This window comes from Gopherus evgoodei, chromosome 7, assembly GCF_007399415.2.
Source record: "Gopherus evgoodei ecotype Sinaloan lineage chromosome 7, rGopEvg1_v1.p, whole genome shotgun sequence".
Taxonomy (NCBI): Eukaryota; Metazoa; Chordata; order Testudines; family Testudinidae; genus Gopherus; species Gopherus evgoodei.
The window spans coordinates 77,067,427-77,089,497 of NC_044328.1; the positions used below are offsets into that span (position 1 = coordinate 77,067,427).

The 22,071-nt window shown below is 41.8% G+C and overlaps 1 protein-coding gene across 1 annotated transcript in view; it reads right to left on the reverse strand.

Moving 5' to 3' along the window:
- The window catches only part of FANCD2 (FA complementation group D2), a 146,395-nt gene that overhangs the window by 22,874 nt on the left and 101,450 nt on the right, over positions 1–22,071 (reverse strand). Inside the window, 2 exon segments of the mRNA XM_030570879.1 lie at positions 8,765–8,836; positions 11,356–11,449. Coding sequence (XP_030426739.1) covers positions 8,765–8,836; positions 11,356–11,449 — 166 coding nt within the window.

Consider the following 22,071-nt stretch of genomic DNA (forward strand, 5'->3'; position numbering starts at 1 on the left):
TCTCCCCCGCTTGTCCTTCCTGAACAGTTTATAGCCATCCATCGCAGTGTTCCAGTCATGTGAGTTACCCCACCAAGTCTCTTTTATTCCAATCACATTATAGTTTCTTGTATGTGCCAGGACTTACAGTTCTTCCGGTTTGTTTCCCAGGCTTCTTGCGTTCGTGTACAGGCACTGAAGATAACCAGCTGATTGTCTTACTTTCTCAGTATGAATCAGGATGCCTCCCCGGTTGCACCATCCTCCTTGTGTTTCCTCCCGGTATCCCACTTCCCCACGTACCTCAGGGCTTAGATTTCCATTCCCTGGTGAACCTAGTTTAAAGCTCTCCTCACTAGGTTAGCAAGTCTGTCTGCAAAGATGCTCTTCCCTCTCTTTGTTAGGTGGATCCCATCTCTCTCTAGCAATCCTTTTTCCTGGGACAACTTCCCATAGTCGAAGAATCCAAAGCCCTCTCTCTGACACCACCTGTTACACCTGTAACACTTTTGACTGACATTTAGCTCTAACATACAAAATGATTGGATCTAAATTAGCTGTTACTGCTCAGTGGAATCATTGAATAGTTCTTTGAAAACACACGCTCAATGTGCAGTTGCAAGCAAAAGACCTAACAGAATGTTAGGAACCATCAGGAAAGGATAGATAGTAAGAAAGAAAATATTATAATTCTATTATATATCCATGGTAACCCCACATGGTACGCCCAAATCTTGAATACTGTGCACTGTTCTGGTCACCCTATCTCAAAGAAGATATATTAGAATTGGAAAAGGTACAGAGAAGGCAACAAAAATTATTAGGGGGCTAGAACATACCTTCTGTATGAGGAGAGATTAAAAAGACTGGGACTTTTCAGCTTGGAAAAGTGTTGACTAAGAGGATATGATAGAAGTCTATAAAATCATGAATGGTGTGGAGAAAGTGAATAAGGAAGTGTTATTTACTCTTTCACATAACCTAAGAATCAAAGGTCACCCCACAAAATTAATAAGCAGTAGGTTTAAAATAAACAAAAGGAAGTACTTCTTTGCACAATGCACAGTCAATCTATGGAACCTTCTGCCAGAGGAGGTTGTGAAGATCAAAACTATAACAGATTCAAAAAGAATTTGATAAGTTCCTGCAGGATAGGTCCATCAAAGGCTATTAACCAAGATAGTATGGGATGCAACCACCTGCTCTGGGTGTTCCTAGCTCTGACTGTCAGAAGTTGGGAGTGGACGACAGAGGATGGATCACTCAAAAATTGCCTGTTCTATTCATTCTCTCTGAAGCACCTGGCATTGGCCACTGTTAAAAGACAGGATAGTAGGTAGATGAACCATTGGTATGACCCAATAAAGCAGTTCTTATGTTACTCAAGCCAAGAGCTCATAGGGTTTAAAGAAGGATTGAACATTTCTGTGGATAACAAAAACAGAGTTAAAGTAGGAAGTACTAAAAAACAAGAGTTTTGGAAGGAACTAAACCACTTGTTTCATGCACCAGCCTCTATCTAAGAAGGTTAGTGTGACAGCTATGGCAATTTCCTGCACTATCTTTGGGAGATCTTACTGTATTAAGTTTGTGTGTCATTGTGGGCCACAGATTGTATGTAATTCCTTGGGGGAGAGTTAGCACAGTCCTTCAGGAATTAAGAACAGTGGTGTGCGATAAGGCAAATTCACTCAGGTTGTACCACCACCAGAGAGGTATGACCACATGTAGACGCTCACATATACTGGTTCAAACTGGATTCCCCAGAGACCCACAGACAAGGAAAGGACTTTTGGATAAATAGCGTTAGTTTAAACTGATTCAGGATCTTCCTTCTGATCTAACAAACAGACAAGACCGTCTGTCCCAGTGGGCCCCAATCCCTTCTGGAAAGATGTGACCCTAAGAATCCCTCAAATCCAACTGTCAAAGAGTTCACTCTTCTGTCAGCAACTCCTAGCAAGCCTGACAAACTCACTACCCATTACACACTACTGTCATAGTATTTATCTATAAAGGATGTCATGTGACGTATCAAATGAAAATCAGTGACGCACTGGTCAATAATACCATTGCTAAGTATACGCACTAATACTATATTTGGCATTATGTATATCTACTGATGTTGTGCTTTGAAGTCTGTAATCAAAGAAGTGGAAAAACAGATTTCTTCCAGACACAAGAGAAGGTAATTATCTCTCTGTCATATGTAAATTAAGTAGGGCTGTCAAGCAATCATAAAAATTAATTGTGATTAATCGCACTATTAAACAATATTAGAATATCATTTATTTAAATATTTTTGGATATTTTCTACATTTTCAAATATATTGATTTCAATTACAACACAGAATACAAAGTGTACAGTGCTCACTTTATATTTACATTTGATTACAAGTATTTGCACTGTAAAAAAACCCCAAAAGAAATAGTATTTTTCAATTCACCTCATACAAGTACTGTAATGCAATCTCTTTATCATGAAAGTTGAACTCACAAATGTAGAATTATGTACAATAAAAACTGCATTAAAAATAAAACTGCAAAATTTTAGACCCTGAAAGCCCACTCAGTCCTACTTCTTGCTCAGCCAATTGCTCAGACAAACAAGTTTGTTTACATTTGCAGGAGACAATGCTGCCTGCTTCTTGTTTACAATGTCACCTGAAAGAGAGAACAGGCATTCTCATGGCACTGCTGTAGCTGGTGTCGCAAGATATTTATGTGCCAGATGTGCTAAAGATTCATATGTCCCTTCATGCTTCAACCACCGTTCCAGAGGACATGTGTCCATGCTGATGATGGGTTCTGCTCGATAACAATCTAAAGCAGTGTGGACCGACGCATGTTCATTTTCATTATCTGAGTCAGATGCCAGCAGCAGAAGGCTGATTTTCTTTTTTGGTGGTTTGGATTCTGTAGTTTCCACATCGGAGTGTTGTTCTTTTAAGACTTCTGAAAGCATGCTCCACATCTCGTCCCTCTCAGATTTTGGAAGGCACTTCAGATTCTTAAACCTTGAGGAGTCGAGTGCAGTAGCTATCTTCAGAAATCTCACATTGGAACCTTCTTTGCATTTTGTCAACTCTGTTGTGAAAGTGTTCTTAAAATGAATAACATGTGCTAGGTCATCATCCGAGACTGTTATGACATGAAATACATGGCAGAATGAGGGTAAAACAGAGCAGGGGACATACAATTCTCCCCCCAAGGAATTCAATCACAAATTTAATTAACATTTTTTTTTAAACGAGCATCATCAGCATGGAAGCATGTCCTCTGGAATGGTGGCCGAACTATAAAGGGGCATACAAATGTTTAGCATAACTGGTAGGTATGTAATGCCAGCTGTAGGGCCATGTGAACCCTGTTCTTCACTTCCAAGTGACAATGTAAATAAGAAGCAGGCAGCATTATTGCCTATAAATGTAAACAATTGTATTTGTCTTAGCAATTGGCTGAACAAGAAGTAGGTCTGAGTGGACTTGTAGACTCTGAAGTTTTACATTGGGTTTTTTTGAGTGCTGCAAAATCCTACCTCAGCGCCTCAAAGTGGCACAGCAGTGATCCTGGCTTGTCTGACAGCGAGGACAGTGGAGTGTATTCTTAAGTATGTTCAACCATGCTATTAAGGTATCAGACTACCAATTCAGGGAGAGGACAAATCTCCTCCTTCTTGAGGTTGGGTGCTAGCTAAGTTGAGGAGGTAAACGTGCCACTGACAGCATAGCCAGCAGGTGGATGAAGAAATAGACTCATAGGTCAGAAGGGACCAATCTGATCATCTAGTCTGACCTCCTGCACAAGGCAGGCCACAGAACCCCACCCATCCAATTTTATAACAGCCCCTAACCCAGGACCGAGTTATTGAAATCCTCAAAATTGATTTGAAGACCTCAAGCTGCAGAGAAACCACCAGCAAGCGACCCGTGCCCCACGCTGCGTTAAACAACAGGAATAAATGGGCCCCAACTCCTTGTGCGCTCCTCGATCTGTTCTACAACCGTGGTGGGGAATTCAGTCGATGAGAGGCTATTAAGAATCTCAGGAGCCAGAAAAAGGACTTCCGTCTCAGTGTGCACCTATAACTGCAGGACACTGATGAGAGACGATTCGATCAACCATCTAATGGAAGAGAAGGCAAGCACAGCCTGCAACATCCTTGGTCTCTGCGAAACACGACGAAGAAAGGAGATGGAAGTGAAGTGGAGACATGAAAGTACCATAATGTCGGGAAAAGGAGAAGGTTTGAGAACTGCTGGAGGAATTGGCTTCATCGTCAACAAGAAATGGTCTTCAAAAATCATCTCCTGCAAGTTCAAATCATCATGTATTGGAATGATGCACCTCCAACTGAACAAGAACAGCACCCTCAAGATTATTCAGATCTATGCTCACACAAGCACAAGCAAAGATGACGATATGGAAGAATTCTATCAGGAGCTCAAGGATACCGTGGCTCAAAAATCCAGATATACAATCACTATGGGAGATTTCAATGCCAAAAGTTGGAAGAGGGAAAGAAGGTGAAAAGTTCATTGGAAGGTATGGCTTGGTGAATGGAATCTACAAGAAGAACAACTAACAACTCTGGCGGAAACGAAAGAAATGTTCATTGGTAACACCTGGTTTAAGAAGGCAGCCAAGAGAAGGTGGACATGGATCGCACCCAATCTGAAGAACAAGAGCAAGATTTGCTATATTCTGATCGATAAGTGGTGCATTGTACAAGACTTCTCAGTAGTACCATCATTTAACACCGGTAGTGACCATCGCTTGCTCAGAGCACGGCTCAACTTAAATTAAACGATGGAGAAGATGGCAAATCAGAGACAGCAGCCAAAAATATTCGATGACGCAATCTTGAAAGTGAACATTTCCAAGGAAGATTGGAGTCTTACAGATAACTGCAATGAGGATTATAAAAACTTCACTGATAAATTGAGGCAATGGATGAAATTAGCCAAGAAAGAAAGACCGAAAAGGGCGAAGAGAAGAATCTCAGAGGAAACGCAGAACTTGCTAGAGAAGCAGAGGAATATGAAGCGAAATGATGGTGACAAACTTGAGTACTCCCTGCTCTGCAAGTTGATAAGAGGAAGACTAAAGGAGGACTTCGAGAAGTACCAAAATGAAAGGCTCTTAAAGACGGCTGAAGATCACAGAAGCCTCAAAAAATGCAAAAGGAAATTGACACTGTGCAGGTCGACAATAATGGCACTGAAGAACTGGAAGGAAAACTAGTAATTGACAGAACAGGGATGGAAGCACTCTGCAAAGATTTCTACACCGAACTGTTCTCAGATAAATGTCCCAGTACCAACACTGCAACAGACAAAGAGCATTTACTACCAGTCCTTTGTCAGCGAAGTTCAATATGCAGTTCACCAAATAAAGGAAGGAAAAGCCCCACTGTAAAGATGGAGTGACAATTGAAATGATAAGAGCTGGAGGCCAAGATCTCTGGGAAACCTTTGCTCAGATGTTTAGCCGTTACTTGGGAATGCAGAAGATACCATCTGGCTGGGAGGAGTCCATTCTGCTGTACAAGAAGGGCAACTGTGAAGATCTAAAGAACTATTGTCCAATATGCCAGCTCTCACATGTCTACAAGCAGTTCACCAAAATAATAACGAACTGACTCTCACAGAGTTTGAATGAGCAGCAGCCGAGAGAGCTATTGGACTATAAACCAGCTATCAGAACGCTCAAGGGAATACAAATTCCCTTTATGTATTGCCTTCATTGACTATGAAAAAACTTTAGACAGTGTAGAGATCAATGCAGTGTTTAAAGCTCTTGCAGAACAGGGCAACGACACACACTATTAAAGGAAGCAAATTAGACTGCACTACAGATATAACTTTATTTGATACTCCCCTTCGCATCCCAGTTAAGAAATGTGTGAAACAAAGAGACAGTTTCACCAAAACTCTTCACAGCCTGCCTCAAAATGGTAATGAGGTGGATTAATTGGAAGGGTGGAATCAGCATCAATGGAGAGAAGTTAAACCATGTCAGCTTTGCAGACGATATTGTGTTGATTGCCGAAAATACTGTCAAACTACAGAAAATGCTGTGAGAACTCAACACAAAAAGCAGCCAAGTCAGACTGAAAATTAACCGCTCCAAAAATTTAAGCAGTCTGATAGCTTGCCAAAAGCCCAAATAACAATCAAGGGAGAACAAATAGAAGAAGTTGAGCAATATATCTATTTGGGCCAAGAAATTAATATGCGCCACTATCAGGAAGGTGAACTCTCGCAAAGAAAGAAAGTAGGTTGGTGTACATTCAGTTCTATCAAGGATGTCCTCCAAGGAAAAATCAACAAGGCAACACATGCCAGCCAGCCTCTTCAAGTCAACAGTACTGCCAGCAATGTTGTATGGCAGCAAAACATGGGCACTGATGAAGACAGAGGAGCAGCTACTGTCTGTCACAGAGAGGGCAATGGAAAGAATTCTGGGAATTTCAATCCATGACTTCATCCCCAATGAAGTGATCAGACAGCAGAGTGGAGTGCAGGATATTGTTGTTGAGAGCAGGCATAGTAAAATGCGATGGGCCGAGTATATAGCGAGGCTCACTGACAATCGATGGACAGCAGCTGTCACCAAGTGGCACCCATGAGAACGGAAATGACTACTAGGGTGACCAGACAGCAAGTGTGAAAAATCGGGATGGGGGTGGGGGTAATAGGAGCCTATATAAGAAAAAGATCCCAAAATCAGGACTGTCCCTATAAAATCGGGACATCTGGTCACCCTAACGACTATTCAGCCGACCTCCAAAGAGATGGAAGATTTTATCATGAAAAGACATGGCCACATATGGAAAAGGAAGGCCAGGATACGAGAAGAATGGAAGATGTGTTGTCATTGGCGCAATCTATATGAGGGCTAAAGGACCAATCAATCAAGGTGTGATCAAGGTGATGTAACAACAAAAAAAATCTACAATTGTAAGTTGCACTTTCATGACGAAGAGATTGCACTACAGTACTTGTATGAAAAATACTATTTCTTTTATTATTTTTACAGTGCAAATATGTGTAATTAAAAATAATATACACTTTGATTTCAATTACAACACAGAATACAATCTACCTAAAAATGTAGAAAAACATCCAAAATATTTAATAAATTTCAATTGGTATTCTATTATTTAACAGTGTGATTCATTGCAATTAATTTTTTTTTATTTTTTTTTAGTTAACTGTGATTAATCAACAGCCCTAAAATTAAGCACTGTGTGCAAAAACAATGGGAGCTACATTTTCATGTAAAGTCAACAGGAAAAACAGGTTGTGGAGGGATATGAACTCAAGATGGCTTCACACTGAAGAACAAACTACACAGGAATGCCTTTCAAAAGTCTACTGAACTATAATAGGGGGTGCAAAGACAAGATCCTGTTATCCATTTCACTGCGGACCATCCTTAGAGGAGTGGGGTGATTCATGAAGGAATGGATACTGGATTGACTGAAAACCAGCAAGCTCTGTAGAAAGACTTAGTGGGTGATAAAATGCTTTAGTCAAGGTTGTAACTTGATAAGTTTTAGTCTCCAGAAAGCATGTCATTCTCTTATTTTATTTATAACCATTTCTGTTTCCATTATTCTTAATACTTATTTGAATCTGTTCTTTGTAAATAAATTTATATTTGTTTTCACTATAAATTGATTACAGTGCTCTGTTGCTGTAAAGGACTTGATCCTGAACTGTAACCTTCTAGCTATGTGTTCACTGTCTGTTTGGGGACAAGTTACCTGGTCATTACTGTGAGTGTCCAGTGACTGAGGTTGGATACTACAGAGGGATGCTTCTCAGGAGTTTGGGGACTGGGGTACACTAAGTGTTAGTATAAGGCAAAGTGAGAGCTGGCAAAGTCCTGAGGAATTATCTGGGTGGTGAATTTGCACATCAGCAAGTCTCTCTCTCGCTGAAATAGGGGGGTAGCACAGTGATCTTCACAGTGGACAATCTAAGAAAGTGTCACAGGATTGGAAGGCTTTTGTTTTCTCTCTAATGCTTTTACTTTAAGAATAAATTTGCTTGTTTAGAAAGAACTGGGTAGTAATTTATATCTGCGGGCAATTACACTGTTTATAGCCTCTGAGGAGAAAGCAAAGTGCAGATCTGTCCAGTTTAGGCAGTCTGGTTTGCTGACAAATTCACAGTGTAGGCAGGGATCTACGCAACCTGAAAAGCCCCAGTCAGGATGGAGAGAGATGTGGGTCTCAGCCCAAGAAAGGTGACAGTTGAGGAGCCAGGAGCCTAAAAATGATTGCCCTTGCTGGACCACGGAGGAAGAACACAGGTGCAATTCTCCTGAACTGTGACAATTAGCAGGAAGTGTCCCTGGGGTCAGATTATCCTAGAATTGCCTACTGCAGGTTTCTGGATCTGCCTCTGAAGCAGCTGGCACTGGCCTCTGTTCGAGATAGGAGACTGCACTGACTGGACAAAGAGTCTGATACAGTTGGATAATTCCTGTGTTCCTGTCCTCCAGGGCCTCTCTGCTTCCTCCTGCCTTTGTCTGTATTATTTGTCCATATAAAAAACTATGCTACTAGAATGCTAAGGCTACAAGAGTGAGGATGTGCCAAAGTGAAGGTTGAATGTGCCATCCCTTAAGTACACATTGCAGTTGGCTCTGATTACATGATCACAGACCACTTCTCCAACATAGTGTAAGTTACATTGTTTTCCCTGCATGCTCAGGCATGGATGGGTGGGACTCTGCTGGGAAGGTGAAAGGAAGGAAAGATAAATGTGCTTACCTTGACCAAGTTAACAAGAATATGGAAATCCCGCACAGCCATGTTCCAGTGCAGCAGCTTCTCTAGCTGTACCTGGGGAGTGACAACACAGTAATCCAGTCCCGTTATCCACACAGCCATTGCATTTCCCTTCATATTACTGGTTGCTACTAGAGTACCCACTGTGCCTGCAGAGAGATGGTAAAGAGCCCAGATCCTGCCAGAGCCCAAGGCATCACTGCTGTGCAAAGGGGAAAGGGGAAAGAGGAAAGAAACACAGTGTTTGAGATCCTACATCTTAAAAGACTCCACAAACATTTACCCATGAAAGTCAAAATCATTCAGTAGCAATTCCACCTTTCCTCACCTGCCAGATTTATACTCTCTCCATATGATAAATGTATCTTTCCATTCACCCTAGAAACAGCTGGAGAGAAATCACTTTCCCGCTCACGAATAGTGTCCACAGTCACACATTCAGCCACATGGCCATTCAGACACAAACCACAACCCTCCCTCACGCCATTTGCTAGAACTGCTAGATAAGTTTGTTGCCCATGAAAACACAGAAAACAATGTCTGCAAAGAAGCAAGCTTTGCCCATAAAATCGCTGGGAATTAATCATGTACAATCCACCTACCGGTGCTTGATCATGTCACAAACAGATAGTTAAGGGTTAATGTCTCTTTTACCTGTGAAGGGTTAACAAGCTCAGTGAACCTGGCTGACACCTGACCAGAGGACCAATCGGGGGACAAGATACTTTCAAATCTTGGTGGAGGGAAGTCTTTGTTTGTGCTTTTTGGGTTGTTCTTTGTTTTCTCTTGGGATTCAGAGGAGCCAGACATGCAACCAGGTTTCTCCAATCTTTCTGAAACAGTCTATCATGTTCTAACTAGTAAGTACTAGATAGAAGGTGAATTAGTCTTTATATTTGTTTTCTTGATTTGCAAATGTGTATTTTGCTGGAAGGATATTTTACCTCTGTTTACTGTACTTATACTTGGGCTACGGGGGAGGGAGTCCCTCTGGTCTATGTAAAGCTGAGACCCTGTAAACATTTTCCATCTTGATTTTACAGAGATAATTTTTACTTTTTTCTTCCTTTAATTAAAAGCTTTTCTGTTTAAGAACCTGATTGATTTTGTCCTTGTGTAAGACCCAAGGGGACTGGGTCTGAACTCACCAGGGATTGGTGGGGGGAAAGGAGAAGGGGAGAAGGTGAATTTCTCTCTGTTTTAAGATTCAAGGAGTTTGAATCACAGTAATCTCTCAGGGTAACCCAGGGAGGGGAAAGTCTGGGAGGGGAAAGGTAGGGGAATGATTTATTTCCCCTTGTTTTAAGACCCAAGGGGTTTGGGCCTTGCTCTCCCCAGGGAAGGTTTTGGGGGGACAAGGAGTGCACCAGACACTGAAATCTCTGGTCGGTGGCAGCGCTATAAGATCTAAGATAGGAATTAAGCTTAGAAGGATACAGGCAGGTTCCCACTTTCTGGATGCTAAAGTTCAAAGTGGGAAAGAGACCTTGACATCTGCCCATAAAATCATTGGGAATTAATCATGTACAATCCACCTACTGGTGCTTGATCAGATCAGATGCTCCCTATTCAATAATTCCTTCTTACCCCTAGGTGGGTGCAGGATCTACCTATTCCACTTAATTTTACTAAGTTTAGTCCTGTTTTCTGGCAATACATGTTTTCAAAGATTTCGAGGCCAGAAGGGACACTGTGATTATCCAGTCTGACCTCCTGTATAATACAGGCCAGAGAACTCCCCCAAAATAATTCGTAGAGCAGATATTTCAGAAAAACAGTCAATCTAGATTTAAAAATTATTATATAAGTTCCATGGTTAATTACTCTCACTTAAAAATTTATGCCTTATTTCAAGTCTGAATTTGTCTAGTTTCAACTTCAAGCCATTGAATTGTGTTATATCTTTCTCTGAATGATTGCAGAGCCCATTATTAAATATTTGTTTCCCCATGTACATACTTATGGATTGTAATGCAGATACCCCTTAGCCTTCTCTTTGTTATGCTAAATATATTGAGCTCCTTGAGTCTACCACTATAAGGCAGATTTTCTAACCCTTTAATCATTCTTGTGACTCTTCTCTGAATCCTCTCCAATTTATCAACAACATTATTCAACTGTGGGTAGCAGAACTGGATACTGTATTCCAGCAATGGTTTGCACCAATACCAAAAAGAAAGGTAAAATAACCTCTCTACTCCTACTCACAATTCCCCTATTTCTGCATCCTAGGATTACATTAGCTCACAGTGGATCTCATGTTCAACTGCTTATCTACCACGGCCCCTAAATTCTTTTCAGAGTCACTGCTTCCCAGTATATAGTCCCCTACCCTGTAAGTATGGCCTACATTCTTTGTTGCAGGATTAATGGGGAATTTGGCCAGGGTGCCAGCTAGCTAATGGGCAGTTTGGTAGACTGCCATATTCAAAAGGTTATTTTGGGTGTGAGCGTTTTGGCTGCCTGCCAGCACATTATTATTAAGCTACTACTACTCTAGCATTTTCCTGCAGTTTCCTGGCTTGGGTTTTGTAAATCCCTGTTGGAGATCTCAGATGCATTTGCTGGCATACCTCACTTGAGTCTGATGGTTTCCCAGCAGAAATGCTTCTCACTGAATTCTCCAGATGAGCCATCATCACTTGGAAGAAAACTGGAAATGTCTGCCTGGAGAGAAAAAAAACAAGAACCCATTAAAGACTGATGGGCAGATGTTTGTGCTCTGGTTGGGGTGCTTATCTCCTGAGTAGTCTGAAAACTCAAGAGGCCAGCAGGATTGGACAAACTATTTGTTATGCAACAGCAGTGGGGTAGTCACTTAAGTGCACTGCAAGTGAACCACTGCAATTCATCCAGAGCAGGTCTGAGTCCTGAGTATTGCTAAAAGTTCTTAACAACTTTACTCAACTGAAAGTTGGCAGTGTTTATAATCTGTTTAGCATCTAAACAACTAAATAAGATGGGAGCAAGACCTGGCATAAGACTCACCAGAATAAATATCTACATTCAATGGCAAAATACATTAATGCAGAGTTATGGCTGCTTGGAACGTCGTCCCCCTGCAGAATGGTGAGCTGAGCAAAACAAACTTCTGAAAACCAAGAAATGCAGAGCTAAAGTTGTCCATTCAACCTTAACTCTGCCCTCGTTCAGCTGCATCCCAATATACCTCATTTATGTTCATTTTCAATAAGAACACTGGAAGACTGGAAGAAAGCTAATATTGTGCAATGTTTGAAAAGGGTAAATGAGATGACCCAGGCCAGTAAGTCTCACATTGATCCCAGGACCAATAATGAAGCAGCTGGTATGGGATTTGATTAATAAAGAATTAAAAGAGGGTAATATAATTAATGCTATTCAGTATGGGTTTATGGAAAATGCATTCCTTCAAACTAATTTGAAATTTTTTTTGGTAATTTTAAGTTTAAGGTAATAGTGTTGATGTAATATCCTTAGACTTCTGTAAGGCACTGAGTTGGTACCATATGATATTTTGATTAAAAACCTAAAAATATATAAAATTAACATGGCACACATTAAATGGATTAAAAGCTGCCAAACTGATGTGTCTCAAAATCTAATTGTAAGTGGAGAATAATCACGAAACAGGTGTTTTTCTAGCTGGGTCCTGCAGAGATTGGTTCTTGGCCCTTCTCTATTTAACATTTTTATTTATAACTTTGAAGAAAATGTAAAATCATTACTGACCAAGTTGCAGATGACACAAAAATTGGGGGAGTGGTAAATAATGAAGAGTACAGGCCACTGATACCGAGTGATTTGGATCACTTGGTAAGCTGAGCAAAAGAAAACAATATGTGTTTTAATATAGCAAAATGTAAATGTATACATCTAGGAACAAAGAATGTAGGCTGTACTTACAGAACAGGGAACTGTACTCTGGGAAACAGTGGCTCTGAAAAAGATTTGGGGGGCATGGTGGATAATCAGCTGAGCATGACCTCTCAGTGTGATGCTATTGCCAAAAGGTTATTTGGCACTGGTACTAACGATGATGGAATAATGTATTAAGTTCTGTTGCCCACCATTCAAGAAGAATGTTGATAAATTGGAGAGGAGTCTGAGAAGAACCACAGGAAGCATTAAAAGATTAGAAAACATCGTTATACTGAGAGACTCAAGGAGATCAATCTATTTAGCTTAATGAAGAGAAGGTTAAGGGGTGACTTCACAATTTTTAAATCTAGATTGGCTGTTTTGTCTAGAAGATTTGCTCTAGGAATTATTTTGGGAAGTTCTCTGGTCTGTGTTATACAGGTCAAACTAGATGATCACCATGGTACCTTCTGGCCTTGGAATCTATGAACACACATACCTTTATTCTTCCAAGCTCACAGTTCACCTCCTTTTACAACCCATTCACGCTTACCCACTGGATTCCATCTTACACTATTAAAGGACAAAAAAGCATAGACTCGAACTTACCATAGTCCCCAGAAAGAATATAACATGTACAGATTTAAGAACCACTTCACAACTTCTTAAAATTCCCTTACATTTGCTCACAAGATACCATCTCTACATACATCATCACTAAACTATCATTAAACTGTTGGAATCCTGTCATATTCCACCTTACTGCAGACTGTACCTGTTTTATTGAAAGCCTCATGCCCAGCTATGGACATAGTGTACACAAATTCTCCATAGATATGTGGCATACCACATGTACCTTTTCCCTTTCCTCACATGCATTAAAGGGTGAAAAACATACATCTGATCATATCACAAAGACAGCTCCATCACACACCTCAAACTAATCCACAGATCTCCCAAACACACCTCTACCAAGCAGAGCTAACTACTGCTTCCACCATTCAGAGAGACAAGGTGGGTGAGGTAATATCTTTTATTGGACCAACTTCTGTGAAATAAAAGGTATTACCTTATCCACCTTGTCTCTCTAACATCCTGGGATCAACACAGCTACAAAAACACTGCATCTACCATTTAAGTACAGCTACACTTGACACTGACCACACTCACTTTACCTGGAGTACTTGCAGATAATAAATGCAGACTGCTCTGGTACCTCAGCTTATTACTGACAACAGTCTTTGTAATGAAACCCTGTGCCCTGCTAATTATATCATGTACACAATTCTATAATGCAATGCTGCATAGTAGTACTCCTGGGGGAATTCTGTGTCAAAAATTTAAAAATTTTGCAACAAAAATAACAAATTTTGCACACATTTTAAAATTCTGCAAAATTCTGCATATTTTGTTTGTCAAAATAACACAATATAATCACACCAGTTTCAATTATTTTTGGTCATTTATTTCAAAATACTTGTCAGCACGTATGTCTGTAATAATACAGACAAAAAAGTTTCAGGAAATATTTTTTGACAAATAGATTCCTTAGTAGGCATATGATAGTGGTACATGTAGGTACCAATGACATAAGGAAGGATAGGAGAGAGATCCTGGAGGCCAAATTTAGGCTGTTAGGTAAGAGATTGAAGTCCAGGACCTCCATGGTAGCATTCTCTGAAATGCTCCCAGTTCCACGCGCAGGGCCAGTTAGACAGGCAGAACTGCGGGGTCTCAATGCCTGAATGAGACAATGGTGTAAGGAGGAGAGGTTTAGATTTAATACGAACTGGGGAAACTTTTAGGAAACAGGGAGCCTATACAGGAAGGATGGGCTCCACCTAAACCAAAATGGAACCAGATTGCTGGTACTTAACATTAAAAAGGTCGTAGAGCAGTTTTTAAACTAAGGGCTGAGGGAAAGCCGACAGGTGCAGAGGAGCACATGGTTCAGACATCCCTTAGGGGAAGATCTATTAATAGAGAATCTCTATGTCCTAGTGAGAACCAGAGGATGGAAAATGATAAAATACAGGCAGGGTCTGATCAGAAACAGTCAAATAAAAAAAAAGAGTCCCATTCAATTACATTGTGCAATGGCAGACAGCTAAAAAGAGACAAGTTTTTAAAGTGCTTATATACGAATGCTAGAAGTCTAAATAATAAAATGCATAAACTAGAGTGCCTTGTATTAAATGAGGAAATTAATATAATAGGCATCACAAAAACTTGGTGGAATGAGGATAATCAATGGGATAGGGTACAAAATATATCAGAAGGAAAGAACAGGTTGTGCTGGTGAGGGAGTGGCATTATATGTGAAAGAGTGCAGAATCAAATGAAGTAAAAATCATAAATGAATCAAACTGTACCACAGACTCTCTATGGATAGAAATTCAATGCTCTAATAATAAGAATATAGCAGTAGGGATATATTACCAACCACCTGACCAGGATGGTGATAATGACTGTGAAATGATTAGGGAGATTAGAAAGGCTATTAAAATAAAAAACTTAATAATAATAATGGGTGATTTCAATTATCCCCATATTGACTGGGTGTGACGATATCTCCCATAAGGCTCTATGGAAATATGCTTAGAATGTGTTTTATGCTACATATGCCATGTAACGTATCTCCGTAAAGGTTATGATCTACTGCAGGGGTAGGCAACCTTTCAGAAGCGGTGTGCCGAGTTTTCATTTATTCACTCTAATTTACAGTTTCGTGTGCCAGTAATACATTTTAACATTTTTAGAAGGTCTCTTTCTAGAAGTCTATAATATATAACTAAACTATTGTTGTATGTAAAGTAAATAAGGTTCTTAAAATGTTTAAGAAGCTTCATTTAAATTAACCCTAAATTAAAATGCAGAGCCCTCCGGACCGGTGGCCAGGACCCGGGCAGTGTGAGTGCCACTGAAAATCAGCTCGCATGCCGCTTTCGGCACGCATGCCATAGGTTGCCTACCCCTTATCTACTGAATGTATTAATCCTATTTGCATGCATGTATCATTTTTGTATTCGACGTTATGAATGTTATGAATGTTGGCTGTGTACTGGCTTGATTTCTAAATAACCTCAGTAGAGCATTTGGTCAGTTCCTGGAGAAAGGAATATTGAAATTAAGTACCTAATCAAGAAACACTTAAAGGACAATGGATCTTGGAATGCTCCAATCCACATAAGCAGTCTACTTGAGGACATTCAAGGTAGCATGTTTACAATGGATGCTACCTGTAAAAACTGAGTCATGCATGGGCATGGGACTTGCCCAGGTGACTCAAACTCCATCTTGGAGCTGGACTTTGCATAGGAGTGAGGAGGGGGTCTCCACTCACAAGAGAAAGTCTATTTAAACCCCTGGGAGACCCCTCCATTTTGTCTTCAGCTGGCTAAAGAAAGAGCCTCTCCATCCCCCCAGGATACCTGAAAGAAATTGGAACAAAGGACAATGACTGCAAGGGGTGTGAGTGATTGCTGGACCCAGGCTAAAAGGAGATTAGCCTGTAAAAGGGAGCATTCTGGAACTGGTGAGGATTTTATCTTTATTCAGTTTGATAAGGCCTAGATTTGCGCATTTTATTTTATTTTGCTTGGTGACTTACTTTGTTCTGTCTGTTACTACTTGGAACCACTTAAATCCTACTTTCTGTATTTAATAAAATCACTTTTTACTTATTAGTTAATTCAGAGAATGTATTAACACCTGGCGGAGCAAACAACTGTGCATACCTCTCTATCAGTGTTACAGAGGGTGAACAGTTTATGAGTTTACTCTGTATAAGTTTTATACAGGGTAAAACAGATTTATTTGGATTTAGACCCCATTGGGATTTGGACATCTGAGTGATAAAGACAAGAACGCTTCTGTTAGCTGCTTTCAGGTAAACCTCCAGCTTTGGGGTAAGTAATTCAGACCCTGGATCTCTGTTGGAACAGACGGGTGGGTCTGGCTCAGCAAGATAGGGTGCTAGAGTCTTGAGCTGGCAGGGAAAGCAGGGGTAGTAGTAGTCTTGGCACATCAGGTGGCAGCTCCCAAGAGGGTTTCTGTGATCCAACCCGTCAGACTGGGTACATGTCACCTCAGGATGGAATGCAGAGAGAAAATTTCTTGACACTTTAAATGACTGCTTCTTGGAGAAGCTGGTCCTGCAACCCACCAGAGGAGAGGCAATTCTTGATTTAGTCCTAAGTGGAGCACAGGATCTGGTCCAAGAGGTGACCATAGCTGGACTGCTTGGTAATAGTGACCATAATATAATTAAATTTAATATTCCTGTGGCAGGAAAAACACCACAGGGGCCCAACACTATATCATTTAATTTCAGAAAGGGGAACTACACAAAAATGAGGTTAATTAAACAGAAATGAAAGGGTACAATGCCAAAAGTGAAATCTCTCCAAGTTGCGTGGAAACTTTTTAAAGACACTATAATAGAGGCTCAACTTTTGTGTGTACCTCAAATTAAAAAACATAGTAAGAGAACCAAAAAAGAGCCACAGTGGCTAAACAACAAAGTAAAAGAATCAAAGTAAAAGATGTGAGGGAGATTCCCAAACCTGAGCCATTCTTTTTAGGGGACAGATCTGAGGAACTGTCTCAGATTGAGGTATCATTAGAGGAGGTTTTGGCACAAACTGATAAATTAAACAGCAATAAGTCACCAGGACTAGATGGTATTCACCCAAGAGTTCTGAAGGAACTCAAATGTGAAATTGCAGAACTACTAACTGTAGTCTGTCCTCCACTTTTAAGAACACTTTCACTGTATATTTAACAAAACGCAAAGAAGGTACCTGTCATAAACAGATAGTTAAGGGTTAATGTCTCTTTTACCTGTAAAGGGTTAACAGGGAACCAAACACATGACCAGGGGACCAATCAGGGGACAAGATACTTTCAAATCTTGGTGGAGGGAAGCCCTTGACTGTGTTTTTTGGGTTTTGCTTTGTTCTCTCTGGGCTCTGAGAGTGACCACACGTACCTACAGGCTCTTTAATCTTCTGTTCCAATTTTGTGAGTACAAAAGTAGAAAGGCAGTATAGTCTTTTTATTTGTTTTCCTTTATTTACAAATGTGTAGTTTGCTGGAAGTATTTTAAATTGTATTTTGCTGGGGGGAGGTTTCTTTCTAGTGTCTATAAGCTGACAGACCCTGTAATATTCCATCTTGAATTTACAGTGATTTTCTTTATTCTTTTTTCTTTTATTAAAAGTTTTGCTTTTAAGACCTGTCTGATTTTTCCCCTTGTTGCGGCTCAAGGAAATAGAGTCTGTACTTAACAGGGAAGGAGAAGGGAGGGGGAGAGAAGGGGGGGGAACCCACCTGATTTCTCTGTGTTGTGATTCAAGGAGTTTGAATCATGGTGATCTCCTAGTGTACCCAGGGTGGGAAAGATCTGGGAGGAAGAAAGGAGAAGGGGGAATCCCTTTGTTTAGATTCACGGAGCTTGAATCTGTATCTCTCTCCAGGAGCCCAGGGAGGGAACACCTGGAAGGGAGGAGGGGGAAGGAAAATGGTTTATTCCCCTTTGTTGTGAGACTCAAGGAATTTGGGTCTTGGGGTTCCCCAGGGAAGGTTTTTGGGGAGACCAGAGTTTATCAGGCACTCTACTCTAAGTCCTGATTGGTGGTAGCACTACAGGCTCTAAGCTGGTAATTAAGCTTAGGGGAATTCATGCTAGTACCCATATTTTGGACGCTAAGGTTCAGAATTGGGAATTATACTATGACAGTACCAACGTGAGATTTCTAAAGATAGCTACAGCATTCGACTCAAGGTTTAAGAATCTGAAGTGCCTTCCAAAATCCGAGAGGGACGAGATGTGAAGCATGCTTTCAGAAGTCTTAAAAGAGCAACACTCCGACGTGGAAACTACAGAACCCAAACCACCAAAAAAGAAAATCAACCTTCTGCTGGTGGCAGATGATGAAAATGAGCATGCATCGGTCCGCTCCACTTTTGATCGTTATCAAGCAGAACCTGTCATCATCATGGAAAGTCCCCTGGAATGGTGGTTGAAGATGAAGGGACATATGAATCATTAGCACATCTGGCTCATAAGTATCTTGTGACCCCAGCTACAACATTGCCATGCGAACGCCTGTTCTCGCTTTCAGGTGACACTGTACACAAGAAGCAGGCACCATTATATCTCCTGCAAATTGTAACCAAATTTGTTTGTGGCTGCAGTAGGAGTAATTGGCTGCAGTAGGACTGAGTGGACCTGTAGGATCTAAAGTTTTACATTGTTTTATTTTTTAATGCATTTTTTTTTGTACATAATTATACAGGACTTGTATGAGGTACATTGAAAAATACTATTTGTTTTTTACAGTGCAAATATGTGTAAAATAAACAAATATTAAGTGAGCATGGGATACTGTGTTCTGTGTTGTAACTAAAATCAATATAGTTGAAAATGTAGAAATCAAAACATATTTAAAATAAATGGTATTCTATTATTGTTTAATAGTGCGATTGTGTAGTTAATTGCGATTAATTTTTTTAATCGCTTGACAGCTCTAGTGCAAGCATATTGAAATCCTTCCAGATCGGCAAGGGAAGAAGTGAACATGGTCTTAAATGCCATTCACAATTCGGGTCCCCCAAAGATTTAGTGGATGCCATGCGCTACCCTGGATAAACACCGACAGACTGAGACCATTTTCACTCATAACACAGCAATAGTTTGATCTCTAGCTCTGCAGGGGGAAAAACAGGCTAGGAACTTTTTGAAAAATAGTTATTTTTTTCAGGACTAAGAATTCCAGAAACCCCAGCTCAGATTAAACTAAATATGGTTCAATGTAGCTAGGGGGCATGGCCTCGCTCCTTGACGGATGGATAGAGAGCTATGACTGCCTTACACGTGGTGGAGAATTCGGGCATCACCCGCCCCCTGTGTGCAGCCATGGAGCTCAAGCAATTGATGAAATGGGGGCCAAAATCCAACAGCAATAGCAGCAACTATTTCAGAAGCTGGGGACCCAGCAGCAGCAGCTGCTCCGGGAGTTGGGGGCCCAGCAGCAGGACCAGCAGAGGCAATGTTTTCAACAAGTGTCTGCCCTGCCACCCCACGCTCCCGGCCCTGGACGAGGAGGAGCAGCAGCCCTGGTGGCCCCCACGCTGCCACTACATCTCACAAAAATGGGTCCGGAAGATGACTCTGAAGAGTTTTTGATTACTTTTGAGAGAGTTGCCTTGGCAGCTGGGTGGGCCCTGGAACAATGGGACATGCTCTTGGCCCCATATCTGACAGAAGCTGCCCAGGCTTCCTATCAGAGTCTTCCTTATGAGGAGGTCCGTGACTATAGAGCAGTCAAGATCACTATCTTGGATACTCTGGACATCACCCTCCAAAAACTGTCAGCATAGATTTTGGGGAAAGACATATCTGCCAGGGGCGCAACCTGGCATCGTAGCCCAGGAGCTTATGGATGTCTGCTGGCGATGGGTCCAACCGAATCGGCACACGGACACCGAATTCGCCAAGCAGGTGGCGTTCAAACAATTCATACACATCCTCTCACCCTGAGGGAGGGCATGGGTCCTGTGGCACCGGCTCCTCACCCTGAAGGTGGCCGTCGGCCTCATGGAGGACTCCTTAGCCACCGAGGCCCTCCTGACCGTGAGAAAAACCGACTGCAATCCACAACCCTCCCAGCACTGGGCCAGAAGATGGCCCCCATCGCAATGGTTTATCTGGTTCTACCCTGAAGCCCCATGGTACACTTACTGTGACGGACTCAGACCAGAAGGATATAAGAGGGTAGTGGAAGGCAGGTATATCAGCCTCAGAATGAGCGGGTCCCTGTTCCCTGGATAGCCAAACAAGAGCTTCTCCAGGCCAATCAAGACACCTGATGCCAATTTAACCAGTTAAGGTCATTAGGCTAATGTTGGCACCTGACCTCAATTAACTAATAAAGGATCAGTTAAGGCTGTTAGGCTAATGGAGACAGCTGGAACCAATTAAGGTCCCATTTACACTGCTTTAAAAACTCTCCTTTCCAGTTCTCTCAAGAGGAGCCCAGATGAATGGAGCCAGAGGAGAGGAAGCATTACTGAACTCTGAAGGGTGAAGCTTGGAAAAGGGGACCACGGGGAAGTGGCCCAGGGAATCAAAGCAGCGTCAGTGGAGGAGGGAAGCTGCTCACAGCTGCCATCATTAGGGTCTCTGGGCTGGAACCCGGAGTAGAGGGTGGGCCCGGGTTCCTCCCTTCCCCCCACATGATCTACAGAGATCCCTTTGAAAGGGAAAAACAGACTTTGGTCCAGGCAGGAGACCAAATGGTGCCTACGGAACTCTAAGGAGCAATAGAGACTGTGGGTATTCTACCTTCCCACCTCCCATATCAGCCTGTGATGAAAATAGCTCAATAAGCTGTAACCTTTGCCGCCATACTGGGAAAGGGAGGTCATATTGAGGGCCTTAGCGAGCTTCTGAGGCCACTGTATCTGGCAGGAAGCACAGGACCCACCAATACAGACTCAGAGCTTTGTCACACTACCAACTGTGATGGAGAATGAAGGACCTCATCGAGAACCCCCTGAGCGCCCTCAGAAGAGATGAGACTTTGTGCAGTAACTGAGGTTCTTTGAAATGTAAATCCTTGTGGGTGCGCTCTCCCAGTCTCGCACCTGCTGCAGTGATTAACTAGCACTGTGGGCCCACGCTCCCCAGTTCCTTCTCTACCACAAAGGACTAAATTAGAACTCTGAAGTAGAGGGGAGGAGGATGGGTAGTGGAGCACCTACAGGGTAAGTAAGAGAAAGTTACTCGCCTTGTAGTAACTGAGGTTCTTAGAGACGAGTGTCCCTGTGGGTGCCCCACTCCAGATGATGGTGCGTCCTGGCGCTGTTGATTGGAGATCTTCGGTAGCACTGCCTGGTTGGGACACATGCCCTCAGCTGCTGTCTCGCAGCATAGTTAGGGTCTGCCTGAATGCACACGTCCCACATCCCCCTCAGTTCCTTCTCTACCATGGAGTTATCTGATTAGTACTCCAAAGTAGTTACTATCACATGGGATACCACGGCAGCGTTACACAGTGTGATCATCAGCATCTGGGAGGACGAAAACATACCACAGGACCTCCATGACGCTACTATTGTCTCTCTTTTCAAGAACAAAGGCAGCAAAGCAGAATGTGGAAATTATAGAGGCATATCCCTCCTTTCCGTTGGAGGGGAAATCATCACCCGCATCATCTTGAACTGCCTAATAGCCAATATTTCCAAGGCAAATATACCTGAAAGTCAATGTGGTTTTCGACCTGGCCGGAGCACAGTCGACATGTTGTTTGCTGTCAGACAAATACAAGAGAAGTGCATTGAACAGAACATGCACCTGTATGCTGTCTTCATAGATCTGACAAAGGCGTTTGATACCATCAACAGGGAAGCCCTTTGGACTATTCTAACACGACTTGGCTGCCCAA